Source organism: Octodon degus, unplaced genomic scaffold (assembly GCF_000260255.1).
Source record: "Octodon degus isolate 3935 unplaced genomic scaffold, OctDeg1.0 scaffold00081, whole genome shotgun sequence".
In the NCBI taxonomy this organism is placed as follows: Eukaryota; Metazoa; Chordata; class Mammalia; order Rodentia; family Octodontidae; genus Octodon; species Octodon degus.
The window spans coordinates 1,956,845-1,978,529 of record NW_004524657.1 but is presented as its reverse complement, the minus strand read 5'-3'; the positions used below and the strand labels follow the sequence as shown (position 1 = coordinate 1,978,529).

The following is a 21,685-nucleotide window of genomic DNA, read 5'->3' as shown; positions in this document are numbered from 1 at the left end:
GGACCTGGGCTAGGACTGGGTCTGGGGATTCCTGGAACTCCAGTAGCTGTATATCTATGCTATTTTGTTTATACAGATTTTTTTTCCACTGCAAAAATGGTCCTTCCTTTATATCCCCCTTTTTTGTTTACTTTTGTCAGAGATGGGTATTCCACTGCCATTTAAATATTGTAGGTGCGTGAACTCAGCAAAATAATCCAATATAGGCCAGCAGTCCATAATAGTAGTGGGTTAGCCATAAGACTGGCAATGTCAGAAGTTGTTGACTTGAGCCTTTTACAGCTCAGCATATTAATATGACTTTACTTTTTATACCTTATTTTTATGTTTTTCTGCTGGATAGTGAAGACCAAGATAAAGCAAGACATATATAACCAAAAAAATGTAACTTTTGTATCTGACAAGGTCAGTCAAATTCCCTCAGGATTTGCCCTGAAACCCTGTACCACAGTTTGTAGATCCTTTGTCAGTGTCAGCCATGTGGATGAGTCATGGCCATTGTTTGACCAGTTTTCTGTCTATGAAAGCCAGAGAGAATGTTTTCTCTCCATGTAACTCTCCTTAGGCACACTCTACATCATCAATCACTTTCCTCTGTGTCCCCATAATCTCCTTGATCAGAACATTTGAGACACTACAGAGTTACAGGATGTTATAGTTCTCTTATGTCCTGAGTCCTCACTGACCTTGAAGGGCTAGGGCCTCCATGTTGGCTATCCTTGTAGCCCTTCTTTTCCTCCAATTTTTTGGTCTGGAAACTTAAGTTGTTAACCTTCCAGAAGAGAAGCTTAATGATATTATTACTCTAAAACATAGGCTGTTGAGTTTAACATCAGTATCTGTCTAAATATCAAATGCCTTAGACATAACATAGAACAGGTATTTTCTATCAGTCATTGATATGCTAAACTTTAAATCCCTGTGGAATGTGAAAAAAATTTTTAAAGTAAAAAGATAGAAATAAACAATTACAAATTTTTACATAGAAATTTAGAAATCTAACCATATATAACATTGTGGCAGGATAATCCATTGACTTTTTTTCTTGCCTCTTGTTTTCATTTATTACCTTTTTTTTCTCTTTTAAAAATAAACGTTTACTTGAGAGTATAGCAGTAATTGATATGACATTAGAAGCAGTATGCATATATAAGACCAGAATGACAGGGATTTCAAGCATGGCCCTAGTATTACACATTGCTATTTTCAGTGCATTTGCTTAGGTCACAGGTATCAGCATATATACTGATGAGAATCAGTACCAATCAGTGAGAATCCTACCAATTAACTGCTAGTTTGAAAAACCTGATGGAGATTCTCAGGATCATTGCCTTAACCATCTTTTGTATATAAATGTATGGTTTTGCCCCTGCCATGTTTCTTAGCTTTTCTCCTTGCCCTCTCTTCATTGTTTAATCCTCACAGTCTTGCTTTCCATTTAGTTGTGTCATAACTTTGTATTTGTATTTCTTCTCTTGAGTTCTTACACTAGGGAGACTATGTGGTATTTACACATGTGGATCTGGTTTATTTCACTTATGAGTATGTCTTCAAGTGGCATCCACTTATATATGAAGACTTCGAGTTTATCATTCCTTATAGCTGAGTAATACTCCATTGTATAAAAACACAACATCTTTTGAATCCATTCCTTAGGTTATGGGCATTTTACTTGCTTCCAAGATTTGGCTATCACAAATTGTGCTGCTATAAACATAGGTGCACATATAGCAAGTGAAGATGTATTGAAACTAGCCAACCCCACATAATATGGGTTCAGGATTTAGGCAAAGCCAACAATCAGATGTCATGCTCAGGGAGGTTTTGTTAAGCAGCTGAAACATCAAGTCTAGGGGTCAGAAAATAAGGTTCCCAGTTGGACTCAAAGGGGGGAGTGATAGATGGTTATCATAGAGTGAGGAGGTTGTGCTGGGGCCAGGAAGCATGGTAGTCTTAAGAGGAGAAACTTGTGGAGGCAAAACAAGGCCATTTAGTGGCCCAATAAGATGGAAGGGCTCATTTCACGGGTCTGGCCTGTTCTTTATAGTGAAGGCGACCCCAGGATCATGTCCCGTTACATAGGTTCTAAGGCCCCAATCATTACCTCCAAACCACAATCTATTGGTGGCTTGTTTGACCTTTATTTTTAGCTGGTTGGTTGTGGGAACCCTAGTTACACTCAATAAGAGATATCTGTCTATGCAAAGGGCAATAGTCTCACATCTTCAGCTCCAGCAAAAGACCCCTCCATCTTCTGTGACGTCCCCACAAATGTAATTGCTACTTGTGCAAGGGCATAGGTAGAATGGGGGATGTCCTTGACAGGTATTTTTTCATCAGGGCTCATTTTATCTTATTTTCCTTGCATCTTAAGAGGCTATACAGCGAGACAAGGAACTCAGGAGCCTGAGTAGAAGTATTTTTTGCTAATTCCACTCCATCTAGAGTTCGAGTCAGCTACCACATATAAGTGGTGGGGTAATGTTGGGCCTCTGCTAGCTCTACAAGTAGCCAGTAGAATGACATCTTATCAGCTTAACTTTTAAGGGATCGGCAGTCTTTTGCAAAGTCCACTTATCTGACTGTTGGTCCATGGAGGCAGGCTTGATGTGAGAATGGTGGATCCAATGTCTTTTTCCTGCAACCTTGATTGCAGTGGGAGTGCTCAAGATGACAGGGTATGGTCCAACCCGATGGGGTCCTAGAGTAGATGGATCTCATTTCTTCATCCACACCAGTGAGCCAGAATAGCTGGCAGTGGGGTACCAGTTTCTTTAGGTTATGGGTGGTGATGGTGGAAGAGGGAGTGAATAGCCTGCCAAGCAGACTGCAGAGCCTGTAAAGACTTAACAAGTTCTTGGTTAGTATTGGATGTCAATATTTCACCCCCAATTTAGGAACTAATGGGGGAACTCTTCCATACATAGATTTAAAGGAGGTTATACAGGAAGTACAACAGGCCCTGAGTAGGGCAAAAGGAAGGAGACTCGCCCAGTTTTCACCAGTTTCAATCCCTAACTTTGCAATAGTTTCCTTTAAAATGTGGTATTCTTTCTATCTGTCCTGAACTCTGGGATCTGGAAGCACAATGAAGTTTCCATTCTATCTTTAAGGATTAGGACAAATTTTTGGTTACTCAGGGTATAAAAGCTGGACCATTGTCAGACCCCCTAGTTAGGGGCAAGCCAAATCAGGGAATGATTTCTGTCAATAGCCTTTTTGCAAACAGATTCAGTCCAAGTGTCAAACACCTCAGGCCATCCAGTAAAAGTATCAGTCAGGAAGAGGAGGTAGCAATATTTGCCTCTCTCGGGACCCATTTTCGTAAAGTCATTTTCCCAATGTTCCCCAAGTGACATACCTCGGACTCATTGTTCTTGCTCAGGAGTAATCCTTCTCAGATTTACCTGAGCACATTGAAGGCAGGGTCGGCTCACCTCCTTTGTTAGCTGATTTAATTTGGGTATGAAGTAGGATCTCCTCAGTAGCTCTGACAGTTTATTTTCTCCCAGCTGGGTTCCCTGATGGATCTGTTGAACAAGCTGTTGACCAAGTGTCTCAGGGAGGAGGACACATCCATCTGGCAGTTTGTGCCAATTGTCATATAGCAAGGTGGTCTTTAAACTTTTGGCTAAAGCTTCCTTCCCTGCCTCCAGGACATAAGTGAAAAGAGGTCAGGTATGACAACAAAGTAACTTGGCTGGTCTCCTGGACAGAGACTATCCAAGGTTCCATTAAATACATCATGTTGAATCCTAGTTCACGAATCAAGGGAGAGAAAGACTGGCAGAAATATGAGACTGCCTGGTGGTTGAAATAGTGTGTGGACAACATCCGAAACCAGTGTTAAAAAGACTGGAAATCCAAAAAGATTAAAGTCCAAAAGAGAGCTCTGTGGCATTTTATTTCATTGACAAGCTTGCTCTGAGAGCAGGAATGAGAAGGAAGAAAGAAAAACAGCAGACACCGTAGGTTGCTCTTCACTTCCTGTGGAGTATATCAACCTGTACCCAGAATTGGATGGTCAGGAATATGTGGTTGAGTTTGATTTCCTTGGGAAGGACTCCATTAGATCCTATAACAAGACCCCAGTAGAAAAATGAGTTTTTAAGAATTTGCAGTTATTTATGGAGAACAAGCAGCCCGAGGATGATCTGTTTGATAGATTTGATACTGGTATTCTAAACAAGCACCTTCAGGATCTCATGGAGGGCTTGACTGCCAAGGTGTTACATACATACAATGCCTCCATCATGCTACAGCAGTGGCTAAAAGAACTGTCACAGCCCCGGATGAGAACATCTCGGCAAAGATTCTCTCTTACAACTGCGTCAATTGAGCTGTTGCAATTCTGTGTAACCACCAGAGGGCACCGCCAAAAACTTTTGGGAAGTCTATGATGAACTTTGCAGTCTAAGATTGATGCCAAGAAGGATCTGAGAGCAAACGTTCAGAGGGACCTGAAAAGTGCTAAAGCTGATGCCAAAGTCATGAAGGATGCGAAGACCAAGAAGGTAGTAGAGTCCAAGAAGAAAGCTGTGCAGAGACTGGAGGAGCAGCTGATGAAGCTCGAAGTTCAGGCTACAGACCAGGAGGAGTAAGCAAGTCACTTTGGGAACCTCCAAACTCAATTATCTGGGCCCTAGGATCACAGTGGCTTGGTGCAAGAAGTGGGGGGGCCCGACTGAAAAACTTTTCAACAAAATTCAATGGGAGAAGTTTGCCTGGGCCATCAACATGGCTGATGAGGACTACGTGTTTTAGCCAGTCTGAAGGGGCAGGGTTTTGTGAAAAGAACAGTGTGGTTTGGGGAAGATAGATAAACTATGAGCCTCACTTCCCCTCATGCCTGAGGGAAAGAGGCAGCAAGTCTTAACCAACATCTTTGCAAAAAGATAAACCTGGATATATTATAAGGGAGAGCTGAGCCAGTTGCCCTATGGACAACTTATTTAAAAATATTTCAGATATCAAAATTCTAGCTGTATGATTTGTTTTGAATTTTTTTATTTTCAGTGGGCAAGTGAATGGGGATTTGTCAGCATTTGCCAGGCAAATTCACTATTTCACTGAAGTGTTTGGATTCTCTTAGCTACTGTATGCCAAGTCCAATTATATTGGTGCATTTTTACAGTTAGGGTTTCGCAATAGCTTCTATATTTTAATAGAAACAAATTCCTCAACTCCCTCTCCCCACTTCAGGAAGTTAAAACTAAGTAGAACAAAAATCCAGCATGCCTGTTAAAGTCTTCACTCCATTGTCATGGGAATCAGTTTTCATAAGACTTAGAGCAGTTATGACATTGACAGTGTTTTGGTTCAGACAGAAAAGCATGATGGGAAAATATTTCCTGACTTGAGTGTTCCTTTTTAAATGTGAATTTTTATTTCTTTTTAATTATTTTAAAATACTTAAACCTTTTTCTTGATCTTAAAGATAGTGTAAAGTGGGGTCAGAGAGGGATGAAGGGCAAATGAGTCTCTAAGGATAATGAAATCATGACTGAAACCATTTTCCCATCATTCTTTGTTTGGAGCATTCTGTGTACCCTTTAAGATAGCCATCTTCTTCTTTTTAAACCTCAGTCTTTCACTTGAAAGATTTTATTGTATGAAAAGTTCCACAGGTCAATAAATTTAAAGGAAAATGAGTACTTGGCCCAACAGAGGGAAAAAAATCAAGATTTTAAGGCTTTTTTTTCTTTGTTATTGTGTAAAAAAAAATGAGAAAAAGCATAAAAAGCAGAATTTTAATGTGAAAACATTTTTACTATAATCGTTAGTTTTAGAGGAGTGGTTAGTGTGTACAGAGTCCACATCTTTCCTCAAGCATCTTCTATCTTTATAATGAATTCCCTTTTAATCAACTGCAGGTTATTTAAAATAAATTCCTACAACTTGCTAGAAAAAATATAAATGTTTGGCTAGCTGTAAATCAGAGTCTGAATATCAAGGTTTATCAAATGCTCTTGGAGGTAATACAGAGAGTTGGGCAGGAAGTGGCCACCTCCCTAGCAGTCATGTCAGCTAAGGAATGACTACTGGAGAGTTATCTTTTTGGTGTTCTTTACAATGTACCGTTGCCATCTTTTGGTAACTAAACAGCTGCCAATAAGTCCAGTATTTCTTGTGTATTCTTGATCCTGTGTCCACTTGTGGTTAATAAGCCACATTCTTGATAAATGGCAAACATGTACATGCAGAGTAGCAGAATTATATCTACTGTCTGTATAGATATTTACCTTCTTGTCTTGTCCTCATAGAAGACCTTGAGTCAATGTGATTAACTTCGCTCATTGGGCTGACATTCCTGGCTTTTGGACTGGCAACGGGGGCATTTTCCAAGCCAATTTGCAAGGCACAAGAATACCTTCCTTCTTTAGCTGCTGTATGTGAATGCTGATTCCTAGTTGGGCTTGTAGACTCAAGGGATATTGACAGACCCAAGCAGGGGAAACCCCAGGCAGGAAAGAGACTACAACTGTGGGCTGATAGACAACTAGGCCCGGGGGGTTATGTTCAGCCCATACCCCCAGAAATCTCAGAAATCCATTTGGAGAATAAATCTGATGGACCCCCCTTGACACACCTCTTCAACCAACAACAAATATTCCTCAGACACGGGACAAGTATACAAAATGGTCTGAGGCAAGGACACTCTTTTCCAAATGAGAATGTTATGTTGTTTTCTCCAAAGGATATCTGAGCTTGTAACTTGTGGAGCAAGTCACGACCAATGAGGGGATATGGACATTAAGGCATAACCAGGAATGAGTGGGTCATCTATTTGGACCTCATTTTCCAGTCAGGCCTTGGTCCATAGATACATCTTTATTTTTCCTGTAGCCCCTTGAATTTGGGCCCTTTTGTCAGACGGAGGCCTAATGGGCTCCTGTAAAATTGAATAATTGGCTCTGGCATCAACCAAGAACTGGACAGGTTGGCCCCCTATCTTTAAGGTGACCAAGGGCTCCTGGGGGCCTGATTGTGAACCCTGGCCTCATTAATCTGTTTCCTCCTGGGCTAGAACTTGGGCTGGCCTTTTTTCCTGAAGTTTAGGGCAATCCTTTTTCCAGCGGCCTTCTGCCTTACAATAGGTGTATTGGTTTTTACCCGAGTGGTTTCTTTTTGCCGTCTTTCTTTTGGCCATTTTTTTTGTTTTGTTTTGTTTTGGTTTTCTCTTGAGAATCTTCTCTGTTGTTAAAAACCTTTTGATATATCTCACTAATTCTGTTAATGACTTTTTTTCAAATTCTTATCTTTGAGGCTTTTTTCTAATGTCCGGGGCTGAGTGAGACGCAAAAGCAATGTTTAAGGTGCGGCTCTCAGGAGCCTCTGGGTCTACATGTGCATACATCCTATATACCACTTGGAGGCGCTCAAGGACCACCACCTGAGACTCATGTGGTCCCTGACAGACCTCCGTAACTTTAGACAAAGTGTTAGGCTTTCTAGCCGCCACCCTGATAGCCTTTAAGAGAAACTGGCAGTACTGTTGGAGAGCTTCCTTATCTCCGTGAGAATTGGGATCCCAGGGGGGTAAGTCAAAGGGAAAGATTCCTCCTGGCGAATGGAAATTCTCTCTCTCTCTCTCTCTCTCTCTCTCTCTCTCTCTCTCTCTCTCTCTCTCTCTTTCGACTTGAAGAGAGTCTGCAAAAGCTGCTGGTAGTTGTCCCAAGTGGGCTGATGAGTGAAGAGGATGGACTCTAAAAGGGAAATAAGTCCACGTGGGTTCTGAGAAAAAGACGGATTCTGATTTTTCCAATTGTACAAATCACTAGCTGAAAAGGGAACATAAACCATGAAGAGATGGCCCCCTTTGCCCAGTTGTTCACGAAGGGGAAGAATCACCATGGCCAAGGTGGAGGAAGGAGCTTTGGGGGCTGAGGGAAGAGGCTGAGAGAAGGGTAGTCCGCTGCAAGTGTGCGGTGGAGCAGGGCTAGTAGGGGTTGAAGGGTAAGGTGGGGGACAGGACAGTTTGGATGTCGGGGATTCAGGTGCCTGGAGCCATACAGATGGCTATTTAGAAGTTTGAGGATCTCTCTTTCCGGAGCGGCAGCCAGCGCTATCGTTCTGTACAGCTACAGGTCTTCAACCACTTTGGAGGGTCCTGTAATAAGTCTGTCCATGCTTGGATATATGGGACTTGATGGGGAAGTCCGGGTTTTCTAAATATGACACTGCGGACCTGATAAGCAAGAGAGATGTTTAAAGAGCCTTCTGGAGGCCATGTGGACTCCAATAGTTGAGGCCACGCCAGTTAGCACAAAGTACAGAGAGGCCCTGGGGAGATAAGGTCCCAGTAGTGAGCATCTCATCCTCAGAATGGAAATGGTCAAGAATACATTGCAATGACAGCAAAGAAGCAGAAGCAGACAGACACATAATTATGAAACGACACAACCAATGGACAAGAAACAAAGGCAAAGTGAAACCAAGGACAAATTCAATGCTCAGACCCACCATTGTGGATCAAACAGAATCCAGGGGATTTATGTTGCATCCAACTCCTCCTGTGACTCGCCAAGGAGCACCCCAACAGAACAAAAGATCTCTTACTGGCAAAAGGTTCCAAGTGGCTTGTATTGTCCTAATCAACAAAGAATTTGAAAACTTTTGGAGACCTCTATGAGTCTGAGGCCAAAGAGTCTCCCCAAATTACAGTTCTCTGAAAGAACTGTTTCTATTTGATCCCAGTTAATGAGATCCCAGACAAGCCCCAAATGTTAGGGATTCTCAACATAGAAACTGATAGGTTATGGCCCTAGTAAGAATTGCTGAATTATTATGGTGGTCATCTAATATGGCTGAAGCCCTTAAAACAACAGCTCATCTTCCCAGAGACCACCTCTCTCCTTCTTCTCCAACTCAGCCCAGGATGCAGTTTCCTTTCACCTTTCCTGCCACCTCAGGGAAGGCCCCAGTCAGCTCCTCAAATCTATCTAAACTTCCACCTCAAGCCCCACTCTTGGCAAAGGCCATAAAACCTTCAGCCTCCTTTTGTTCCAATCCAGAGAATTCCTTATCTTCCCAAATTCTCTGTGTCCTCTAAGATAATGAAGTCCCTTTTCCTTTATACTAAAGCCCCTTTCCCTTTTCCTTCTACATGTTTCTCAGCTGCGACACTGTTAAAACCTATCAGAAACCAGAACAAAATCCATAATTAAAATTTATGAGACTTTATTTCTGAGCCGGGGACCACTTGACCATACTCATGTAGTAGAGGACAAACGGCAAGGAACCTTAGAGGTTTTATTTTTCTTCCTTGAATGCCTTCAGGGCACTTTTGGCCAGTGGGAGAGTTGTGAGGTTCGAACTCCAGGAACCTGAGGCTGACAGCTTTGTGGAAGCAGCCACTTAAAGGACTGAGCTAGGGCCAGGCCCCCCTTAGAGGTTTTAAAGGTAGAACCCACATTTGTTTGGCAAACAGATTTGTAATTTAACACAGAAGAGCACCTTTAGGGACAGCGTGACCATTACTCAGCATACATTCTTTCCAGGAGCATTGTTTAGTTCTCCTTTAACACACGTTTGCATACAGGAGGTCTTGATTACCACAGCAATGCTTTTCTTTTTCTTTTTCTTTTTCTTTTTTAGAACCAGAGACTGAAAGCAATGCTTTTCAGTTGGTTAACAACATGGTAGTTATTCTGTACAACATGGTAGTTATTCTGTACACCTTTTCTGGGAACTCTCAGTCTATTAATGATTTATCAATGGAGCATCAAGCCTCCGTGTATTCTTACAAGGAAGCAGGGTCACAGAAAGTTGAGCAGAATAATTTTTTACATTTAGTTTTACATTAACTAATCACAGTTGAAACATGTCCTAAACTGGGCTGAATTTGAGCACATTTGAAATGTTATATGGGAGGCCCGTCTATTCTCTAATATGTTAGTAGACTCAGAGAAAACCAGACTCTTCCAATATCTTATTAATCTAGGCCAAGTACAGAAGTGTATCCAAATGTAAGTGAACAGAATCCTGCCAACTTCTGGCCCAGAAGGACCACCCAGTGTCCATACTGCAGAACAAGTGCTCTCATACAAATGCAGAGAGAGGGCAGTCTCACAGACTAATTAGAGCCCAAATGGAAAGGTGCTTTTTCACTGATCCTAGCCATACTCACTGCAATAAAGAAGGCAGAGGTGGTTAATGATTAATCTTTCTAGAATAAATCCAGTTTCACGTGAACTGTCTGAACAAAAAGGACCACCCAAAAGGCAAAAGCTTCTCCTCTTAATCTGTGGAAGACTTGAGATTTCTCCTCATAAAAAAAGACTTCAGTGCTGTTTTGATGATTAAACAGACTCTTGTGAAGGCCATGGCTTTCAGAATCTTAATAATTTGTCTGACATTCCTCTCTGACAAAAATTCTCCTCTAAAGAAATTTTGGAAACATGACTAGATCTCTTATTGCAGCTAACAGTGAAGTTTCTCTTTCCCATAAAATAGGTCACTACTTCTTTTCACGTTGTCTTCTAAGAGGTGGGTTTTTTTTTTTTTTTCGAAGTAGGCAAAATACACCAAGGTAGTAAGAGAGCTAACAATCCCTAGTAGGTAGAGTCTATGGACCATTGCAGTCAGGAGAAGGAGAATATCTAATCTCTTAGCACTCTTTGTAATTATGGCAATTTGTGTCTTTGGGGAAGAGTGAGCTACGGACAAGAGGGCATGGCTTCAAGTGCCCATGATGGGAGGTGTGGCAACACCCCAGAGCACCTGTGCAAAACAAACCATCACACCCTGCATGTGGATTACTCATGAGAAATTGAGCAGGCTCGTGATGGAATGACCTAAAGGTGATCTAAGCATGAGAAAATATGAAAAGAGTTAAAGGGGAGACAGGTTGCCTTTAAGAGCTCTTTGTCATTGTTCCTCATGTTAGCCCACCTAGGGGATAATTTTACCTTTCTTTTTTCTTTTTACTTTTCTTGCATTTTACTTGACCCAAAATTGCTCTGCAAAGTCTGTTTTTTTTCCTTCCCTTCCTATTATTTTCTACTTCTATTATATGTGAAATTTTGCTTGTATCATCTAATTCTTCCTTTGAGATAAAAAGGACACAAAAGCCATCTCTAAGTGGAGACTCCAGAAACCCAGAGTCAAGATAGATTGTGAGTTCAAGTCTGGCATGAATTACACAGAAAGATCTTACCTGAGAAAAATCTTAAAAGGACAATTTGTACATTATAATTTTCTTTGTCTCTTTTCTATCTATCTTTAGTTTCCCCATCCTAACTCAGTACCACAAACAATAACCTCTCATTTAAAAAAAAATGATGGACCATGATCTGGAGACCTTGAAGTTTATTGCAATCAATTCTGTGTGTGCTATATTTTTTGAGATTAAGATAGTACTCTCATGTTACTGGGCAGCAGTCACTGCTTTGTCAAGCATTGAAAAACTAGGATGAGCACTAAGTGCTCTACAATATACTTCATTCAATAAATCACATGAAATTTTCTGTACATTATCACGATTTAGAGTCTGTTTGATAAATTTCCTTTCCACAAGTGAATATAAGTATGTTTAGCATGTTTACAAAAGTCAAGTGTTAGACATGATCTGAAGCATATTTTTAAAATATAGTACATTTTCCATTTCTTCTTGGATGATAAATATTACTCCTTGCTAACTCAAAAGGCATCAGTGGACTCATTATTTCAATGTACACAAAAGTGTTGTTCTGTAGAACATAAAATTCATCAGACTGTTTCTTGGATAGATTGACACATTGATCAGGATTCTCCAAAACAAGTGAGGTGGGTGAACATTATGTCTATATTGTTTGGGTAAGAGAGCATTACTCTCTTTTGCTTTTAATCTCATAGAGAGTTCCAACACTGTGTTAATGTTCTCTGGCTTACATCAGCAGAATGAGGTATCAAGATAGAGATTGTTTGGCCATCCAGATGGCTCAGTGGATTAAAGCACCTCCTCAGGCAGAGCAGAGTGGCTGGGCTCTGATTACTGGTTGTGCACTGAGAAAGCAATTGAGACTGGGCATGGTGGCACACACCTGTAATCCCAGTGCATGAGAGGCTGAAATCAGGAGGATCACTAAGGAAACAATCTACATAGTCAGACCCTGTAGACCCTGTAGACCCTGTACTAAATACATTTAAAAAAGATAGAACTTGTTAACGAACAGACACAATACCAAGTTGTTTGGCCAATGAACAACAAGCTTGTACATTGCCCAAAAGAAAACAGGCTTTCCTTTGCAGCCAACAGTTATGCTGATTATGGGAATCCTAATTGTCTTTATCTGGCTTTTTATTCTTGGTTATCCTGCTCTTTCTCTCACCTGGGCACTTACTGACATTCAAGGGCTGAACATATCACTTTCCAAATGTGCCACCAAAAGTTTGAGATTTTCTTCCTTGTCAAGGATAGAAAGAGATATGCATGAAGCTTTTCAATGTGTTCAATGATGACTTAGGGACTGCAGTATCTGGAAGCTCCTATGCACTTCCTGGATTTACCATAGAATGGGGAGAGCCCTTTCCTGTTGGCATTTTGGTAGAGCCAGTGGCCATGGCCTATACAGAAAAGCACATCTGGAATAAATGAGTGGTCTTCCATTTAGGGAACCTCCTAGAATTTGCTGCACACCTTGCAGATTGTCTCAACTCAGCATCACTCAAAGAAGCCTCTTGTGCCTTACTAACACAGGGCCGCCCAGGTGCTGAACAAGCAGGAAAGAGAGGGTGCAAGAGCTGATGGACAGTATTATTGAGAAATTTCCCTATCTTGTGATTCAGTTGCAGACACAGAGATAAGGAAGCATCTCCCAGATACACAGATCTCAGGGGTGTTTGTTTGCTCCTTATGGGTACCTTGTCAGGCAGGCAGCTTATGTGTTCACTAACACTGTGAAGTGAGTAGATTTCAGTGACTAGATAATCTCTATCTTTTAAAAACCTAAGATTGTTTCACCCACCTTTTATTTATTGATTGATTTATTTAGTTTTTTATTTTTAGGGAAGGGTCTACAGGGTATTCGGGGTCTCATTACTAGATCGGACTCATAGTGATCCACCTGTTTACAGCCTCCCAAGAGCTGGGATTACAGGCACGGTCCACCACGTGGAGCTCAACCCAGTCTCAATAGACATTTCAGTGCACCATGGGGATCAAACCCTCGGGCCCTGTGCCTGCTTGCAGGCACTTTAATCCTCTGAGCTATTTGGCCAAAACTCTCACTGAAATAAATTCTGCAGACACCTTGTTTTGGGTGACCTTGGGGATTTGAGCAAATCATATAGACACCCTGGAGCAGGTTTGCAGGTGTACAGAGTCTGCATACAATTAAGTATGTATAAAATATGTTTTTTTAAAATATACAAGCTATCATTAAGATGCTCAGACTGGGATGGAACTTGGGATGTTCATGCCTTAGCTTCCTTAGGAGCCCAGATTACAGGTGTGTGGCGCTGAGCCCACCCTGCCATTCTTACTTCACGCCATTTGCCCTGTGCCAGCAGCGTGCCCTGATACTCACTTCTAGGCAACAAACATAGCCATTTTCTAATTTGATGAGCTCTCAGCACAGACTAAAATTAAGTTGCTAATTTTCATTTGCTTCTCTCTTATCTTCCTTCTTTTATGCTTATAATTTTCCTGGGTAAACATCCTACAAATTATCTCCTCAGATCACGTGTGCACTTTTGTGGTGAAGATTTTTCTTTTTGATACAACTAATTGTTTGCCTGACTCTAGATATTTCATTCTTACTCCTGGATCATTTTCAAATTGCAAGCCATTTTCATCCATTATAGCATTTGGTGTGCATATATCCTAAGTATGTTTCATTTGATATATATTTAAAATCACTATCTTTTGTAGACTTGCAATCTTATATTAGAAAATTTGCTCAATCCTATATTAGAAAATTATTTCTCAATATATTTTGTACAGTTGGCAGTTTTAATTCATATTTTGTCCTGAACCTGCCTGGATTGAACTTGAATACAATTCTTGTGTTCTCAGTAGAAATGAGATGTATTTGGCCTAAAAATGAGTAATTTTCTTCCAATAATGAAATAATTAAGGGCCAGGGAGATGGCTCAGTGGAATAAGTGCTTCCCTGGCAAGCACAAGGTCCTGAGTTCAATCCCTGGTTCCACCAAAAAAAAAAAAAAAAAGAAAAAGAAAAAAAGACAAACAAAAACAGCTTATAAATCAGTGCCACTGAAATGAAATAATTAATGGTCTCTTTCTCAGGATTTGTAACAGCAATCTTATTATGTCTTGGTGTTGGATAAAACAAGTATTCCTCAATTTCTCTTGTAAGGTTAATGTTTGTGCCTGCTGCTACAGGTGAAAACTTTAATGACTGATTCTTAATGTGACCCAGGCATTAGGAGGCAGAAACGTCTCCTCTCTTTACTTCTCTTATTCAAGTTTTGTGTAATATGGTACTATCCTCTGCTTATCACCAGGAACTGAGAAGGGTTTTGCCCAATTTTCAATTGATTCACTGATATTATAAATACAAGCAACTTCCTTTGTTGTGGTCAGGGATTGCCAGTATGGTAGATTGACAACTGGTGGTCAACTTGTTAAATTCAGCTGAACTAAACTAGCATCACGGTAGGTGTAGGAGACACACCTTTGGATTGTTGTCAGTAGCATGAGAAGCAGAACTGGAGAAGAAATGCAGCTATTTGGGAGCAGTTTAGATGCTGCTGGAGGCTGTAGAGAGCTGAAGGGAGCAGTTGTGGGGCTGTTGGTTCTCTTGTAGGACCATGATATGCTGGTTTTCCTGAAGAATTTGGCTATTCTCATCATTGAAGGAGCTTAGTACTTTGTTTTCCCTGAGAATAGCTACAGTTCATTTTGTGGAAGCTCTGGTTCTTACTTTGAGCATTAATTTCTGGCTCCAGAGAAGATGGTATATTGTTCGCTGTCCTAGACAGGCATGCCACACTGCTTTTCTTGGTGGAAACCTGGCTTTCCTCACTGTCAGAGGAGCTAGGAGTTCACTGTTGCTGAGGATGGTTGTGGTACTTTTCCAGGAGTTCTGGTCTTTGCTTTGAGCGTTACATCCGGGCTCCAGTTTAGATTCCTTCATTGGAAGCATAGTTCCTTCATGTTCCTGCTATAGACTTTCCAGCTTCCACCACTGACCTGTGGGCCTTTCCAGTGCAGATCTGTGAAACAGACCTCATAAGACATTATTGTGAGCTCTAGGCCTCTACTTTTTTTTTTAAATTTGGAGAAGTGTTTATTTCCATTTCTTATTTTGTAGTTGTTAACAATCACAACATTTACAGAGCTCACTTTAGTAACACATGCACTAAAACTGCAACATTTATATTGTTATTAATATTAGATACTAACATTCATTAGCACAATAATAGAAAATAGTAAAGTTATAACAAACGGAATTTGGTTGAATTTGAGAAAAAATATTTAAAACTCAAGAGTAATGATAAAAGACTAAAGATTTCAATGTGGATATATTTCAAAACATGGAAGTAGTGAAGACAGCGACACATACGCAAAAGAGACAAGAATTAAAAGTTGTCATCATGATCCATCAAATTTAGGAAAATGACAGCATAAAGAGCATAAGAGACTGACTATGAACAGCTGCATTACCTAGACAATGAAATATCTTTAATTTGTGTAACTAGAAGAAACAAAAACAACTCATGTACACCAAATGTCAAGAATAAGATGCAATCTCAAAATCATAACTTGAGTCCTGTCTGTCCATAAAATTAAATACATAAATACTTTTTAAATACATTTCTTAAAAGAAAAAATCACATTCTAATTTCAAACTTGATTTGATAACATAGTAGTGTAAGACATGAGATAAACCCCTTCTAATTCTCTATTCATACCACCTTTTAAATTTCTATGCATAATTTAACTTCAGACATCAATTGTTCCACTTTTTCAGCACTTTGTGGGATGGCTTATATACTTGACTCAAGAGAAATATTTCTTTTTTTTTTTTAAGAGAAACGTTCCTATGGGCATTAGGTCTTCAGCTGAACTCATGCAGAACAAGTACATGGGATCAAGCCCTCAGCTAATTTGGTCTTTAGTGTGTGGAAAAATTTGTATATGATTCTTTTTGTTTATGATTCTTTGAGTGATACGTTTATAATAATTTATAAAATATGTGTCATGTATTGTATTACTCCCCTTGCAAAACCCCAAATACAACAGCAAGGGGATATGATTTAATACAGGCCACATAATTATAAGATTATTTTATACTAGTCACACAGAGTCATATACAAAGCATTCAGAAAATCTGTCCACATACTAAAGACACAAAAAATCCACTTCAGGGCCTGGATCCTATGGCAATGTCCTGAATGAGTTCAGCTGAAGAATTATACCCCATGAACCCCCACAAGTCCAACCGGAGGTCTAGAACCCATTACAATGTCTTACATAAGTCTGTTTTATGGATCTGCACTGCCAAGACCCAAAGGTGAGTGGTGGAAGGTAGAAAGTGTAATGCCAGCTGGGAGAAGGATCTGTAGTAGCAAGCTCTGGGATCTGAACAGGAGCTAGGAAGCAATACTCAAAGTAAAGACCACAGCTCCCCAAAAATGTACCACATCCATCCTCAGTGACTATGGAGAGCCCTTTCCAGTACTCATCAAGATCCAGGAAGTTTATATTCATATTCTCATGGAAAAGTTATTAGAAATCTAGTGAATTAATTCCAATCTACCATTTCCAATGCAGCTCACAATACAAATGAAGCACAGTAATATATCCTAAATGGTGGGGAGTCAGAAAGTTACTGTGCCTGGCCACAATGATGGCTATCCAAAGCAAAGACCTTTACCCAGCACTGAACACAGATTCTATTCATTTGTGAAAAAAAGAGTGGTTTGAAGATGGATGACTACGAGAATGGCAGGAAGTATGTCAGTGCCATGAGTTGGACTAGATAGAAGGCCTAAAATTACCTCTGCAATATACAGAGAAGAAAATAGACAGAAAGTGTAACCTGTGTTACACAACCGAGATAATATCGAATGTTTTGGGTTCAGTGCTTCATCTCTGTGATGTATAATCTTTCAAGCCCCAGGAAGTCAACTTCTATCTCGAGACTACATTCCAGCCAACAGAGTGGAGCATTGGCTCTTCATCCCATCTCATTCTGGCTCACACAACAGAACAGCATGTGGGGGGTTCTGGGGATTCATGCTTCCCATCTTCAAAACTTAGCGTCAGCACCTCAGCTAAATTGATATGCATTGCTTAAACCCAATTGAAGGTATAAGGAAAAAGTCCTAGCTAGCTCTGTACATGTCAATACATGAAAGTAGGGCCAGGTCAGCCAAAATGGAGACAATTGCTCCTTTTTCAAGGAGGGTCACCCAGGTGGCCCTGAAGCAGAACAAGATTCCAAGCTTATTCAATGATGAGAACAGCTAGGTCCATATCAGGAAAGCCAGTGTGGTAAGCTTCTCCAGGACAGTGAGAAATACACCATCTTCCCCTGTAGAGCCAGGAAGTAATGCTCAATATGACGATCAGAGCTCCCCAAAACAGACTGTAGCCATTCTCAGCAACAAGTTCCCTAGCTCCTTTGATGATGAGAGCAGCCAAATTCATCAGGAAAGCCAGAATGACAAGCTCTTCAGGAGACCCAACAGCCTAGGAGAACTAAGAATTCCCTTATCGCCCCTATTCTTCACCACTTTCCCTTTTTATTTTCTTAGCGATGATTCCTAGGTAGGGCCCCAAAGTGAGCAGCATGCTGGTCCCTTTCAGCTGGATGTTAAAAGTTGACAGTTATCAACCCACCACATCATTCTTATAACAGATCTATAGTATAGTAGAAGGCACCAGTCACTCAGGTAGGTGATCAGAGTAATTGATGCCTTTGCAAGTTTATTTAGGGCTGACACCTCCGTGAGTTTTATTAGGCTTTTGTGTGTTTATGGATTTAGTTAATTATAGGGGCAAAATTCTTGAGATGCAGAACTTAAGAAAAATAGGTTTGGGCACAGTGGGCCAGCCACCAAGACTGGGTGTGGCATTGCACACCTATAATCCCAGTGATGGGGAGGCTGAGACAGGAGGCTCACTGACAGTCTGAGCTGAGAGTGAGATGCTGTACAAAATAAATAAATAAATAAATAAATAATAAAAATATATCAATTTGTGATGAGGGAATTACAGGGCATGAGAAGCATACAAAGAAATGGTTTGGTGGGTGAGAAATGTGGATCCATTTGAGCAATGATTCTGACCTTCATGCTTGGCAATATGTTTACTTTCAGAAACCAGGGTGTTTTTTTGTTCTTTTGTGATTTTCTGTTTCTTGTTTTGGCTTTATTCTCTTTTTTGTTGGTGGGGTGGTATTTTAGAGAAGATTCTACAGGATATTCAGGGTCTCACTACTAGATCAGACTCATAGTGATCCGCCTATTTACAGCCCCCCAAGAGCTGGGATTACAGGTGCATGCCACCATGCTGGGTCTCACTTATCATCTCAGCATGTCCCCAGGGCGGGGCCGGCAAGGCAGGCCCAGAGATCCAACCTCTGGCCCCTGAGCCTACTTGCAGGTGCTTTAACCCACGGAGCTATTTGGTGGGCCCTACTTGTTTTGGTTTTGGATTTTTGCTTGTTTGTTTGTTTGTTTGTTTGTTTTGACCTTGGATGAGTAGGAAGCTTTTGTGGAAGAGTTGAAGTGTTTCCTTTGCTTTGATCTTTACTATTTGGTACACAATTGCTGTTATTTCATTCTAACTTCTTTTGCTTCTTTTAAAAGGCACATATTCATTTTCTTAGCTGAAAATTAATAGAGAGAAGGAGATAGAGTGAACAATCTGCAAAACAAAGCCTGCTGCCTCATTCCCAACTACTGTCCTCTCACACACCCAGTTCTTCTATTCCATTATATGCTGGCCTGGCTCAGGGTATTTTCTGACATAAAGAGATTGATTTTGCACTATAATATTGACCCTGAAACCTCTTTCCTTTTATTTATTTTTTCTTTTTCTTGTGTCTTTTTTTCATTTATTACTCTTAAAAAAAAAACATTTACTTGAGAAACAGTGTGGTAATAATTGGTATGTCTTGACAAGAAGTACATATTGAGAAGACCAGAATGAGAGGCATTCCAAGCGTGACCCTACTATAACACATTGCTATCTTCAGTGCAGTTGCTTGGTTCACAGGTATCAGCATACATAGTTAGTCAGAGTGAAAATCCTAGTAATTAACTGCTAGTTTCAAAAACCTGCTGAAGAATCTCAGGATCATTGCCTTATCCATCTTGTGCATATAAATGTATGGCTTTGCCCCTGTCATGTTTCCCAGCTTTTCTCTTTGCCCTCTCCTTGGGCAGAGGGTCTCACTCACACCTGGGTTTTGGTCCGGAGAGGTCCTGCATGCGCAGGCAGCTGGAAGTTCTCAGACACACTCACCAGGTTTAAGCTGGGCTCCCTCTTTTCTTTTTAGTAAGAAAATCTACTTTTGTTCTCTGTTTTATGAAAATTAAGCAAAATTTCATAAACAAATAATGAAAGAATGACAATAGGTAACAATGGTTAATACAGTGCTATTCACAACAACAAAAGTGAAAGGCTTAACTTTGAAACAGTATTGATGGACTCAAAAATAATATAGACCCTCAATAGAAACAGTGGAGTACAATTATTAAAATATGTCACGTCTATAATTATTGGCCTATGATGACATCCACCATACACTGGCCAATGAAAAGATGATGTAAGAACATGTTTCTATTTTATCTTACAATGTAGTTATGTATGTGTAACGTTTTTTACATTAGACCCTGGAACCTTCTGAACACATTTGTGACCTATTTTCTGAAAGAGTCCACTGAGTCCTATAAGAAAACAGGGGCAAATCTGAGACCCAGGAGTGGAATCTTTCCTCAGGCGAGATAAGATTAACATTTTGGAAGACAGCCTAGTTCACAAGTCTCCGCATTACAATCTTTCACTTGGGCTCCTCTCTGGCAGGTACAGGTTTCCCTCCTTGCCCTTGGCAGGCAGGGAGGAAATAGAGCGGGCGTCAATCAATGAAGAAGGAGAGAGCTGTATAAATTGTCCAATCGGAGGAGGCAAAGTGGGAGGGTTCTTCCTGTGTCATGGCTGCTTCCACGGCGTACCCTGCTGAGAGCACCCTGGCTGGGTAGGCCGCCTTCGGTGACTTCTAGTAGCTGCAGTCTGCATAGGAAGGACCCCAGGAGACCTCCAAGCTATGCAATGGTGACGTTGTGGGACGGGAGCCCTGAAACGGGGTGGAGTCTGGGTGAGGTCCCGTTAGAGTTGGTCCGAACTATGCTGGATGGAGTCCCCAGTTAGCTCCTGATTCTGACGTCGTCCCGAATGGGCAGTGAGTCATTCTAAGTGCCCTTTGCCTCTTAGGGCTGGGCCAGTCTTCGGTCCTCAGAACCTTCTCCCCACTGTTATACCGCAGCCTGGAATGCCGTCCTGAGAAATCCACCGCTGCCTTTGCGTCTCGGCCATTCTGACAAGAGCAGGAGCCTTGGGGAGACCCAGACTCAGGTCTGGGCTAGGGCTGGGCGCAGCAACGGTGAACTACGAACCTGGTTGCGTTTTTGTCAGCAGCAGATCTGGAGGATCTGAAGTTTATAAATACCCGTGCTGCAGGGTCTCACACTCGCAACTCCTCTCTTCAGATTTCTGCTTTTTAATATTCATAGAGAGCTCCTAAATTTGCAAGATATCCCTGCATTTCCAAACTCATGTTAGGCGTTAGAAAAGGTCCTGAGGATTCTAAGAAGTGTGGTGGTGTTCATCGGTGGAGCCCTTGCCCAACACCTAGTAAACTTCTAACTTCCCTCCAGAGTTCAGCGAAACAAATGTAATGATTTAAGTGACACCTCCCCGCTCACAATTAAGCTATTAAAGTGAGGCCTGTCTCAGAATTTAGAATGCGCAAAAACTGAAGGGAATGTTAAAAGTCTTAGCGAGGACAGGAGAGAGTGGACCTGCCGAGGACTTCTTCCAGAAGGGGCTGCCTATTAAACCCACTTGAGAGACACCTTGAGTTGGGACAGTTGCATGGACATATATATATGTGGTGTGGGTGTGAGTGGAAAGGGACATGGATGTCATCTATTAATGGCTATAGATCTTGGCCTGTTTGTAAATATTGCTTAAGTACAGCAGCAACACTGCCTGAGTTAGACATTCAAAGGAGTGCCAGAGGAAGGGAGAGGACCAGATTATAAGTTGTACAGCGTATGGGTGGCTAAGCTTAAAGGTTTTTCCTTAGGCTGGATCAAAGAAGAATGGGAAAGAGGTGGAAGAGAAGGGAATGATAAAAGGTGCCTTCAACACAGATCTTCTCTGAAACTCAGATTGTTCTTAGAGTAAGCATGAAGAAAGAGTTGTGTGCTTGCCTGTTCTGAATTAGGCAAAAAAAAAAAAAAAAAAAGGAAAGGAATTTAGTAATAGATAAATAGGTCTTCTCCCACTGATAGTTTCACCTATTCATTTTGAAGCAAAATCTGAAATTAGGAAACTGTCTGGCCTTAGTGTAGGTTTAAAAATAGAGTGGACCCCATCATTGAACTAGAATGAAAGGGCTGTTACTGTATAAAAGATTTGCAGGTGTACTTGATTTTTTATTGTTTTGTTTTTTGATGTAGAAGCTCCCCCTGTAGTGCAGACTGGCCTTGAACTCGTTTATGTAAC

At 40.9% G+C, this 21,685-nt stretch overlaps 1 protein-coding gene across 1 annotated transcript in view; it reads left to right on the top strand.

Annotated features, from left to right (window-relative positions):
* The window catches only part of LOC101585745 (zinc finger protein 721-like), a 95,453-nt gene that overhangs the window by 62,735 nt on the left and 11,033 nt on the right, over nt 1–21,685 (top strand). The window contains 2 exon segments of the mRNA XM_023721291.1: nt 4,413–4,597; nt 20,050–20,230. Coding sequence (XP_023577059.1) covers nt 4,413–4,597; nt 20,050–20,230 — 366 coding nt within the window.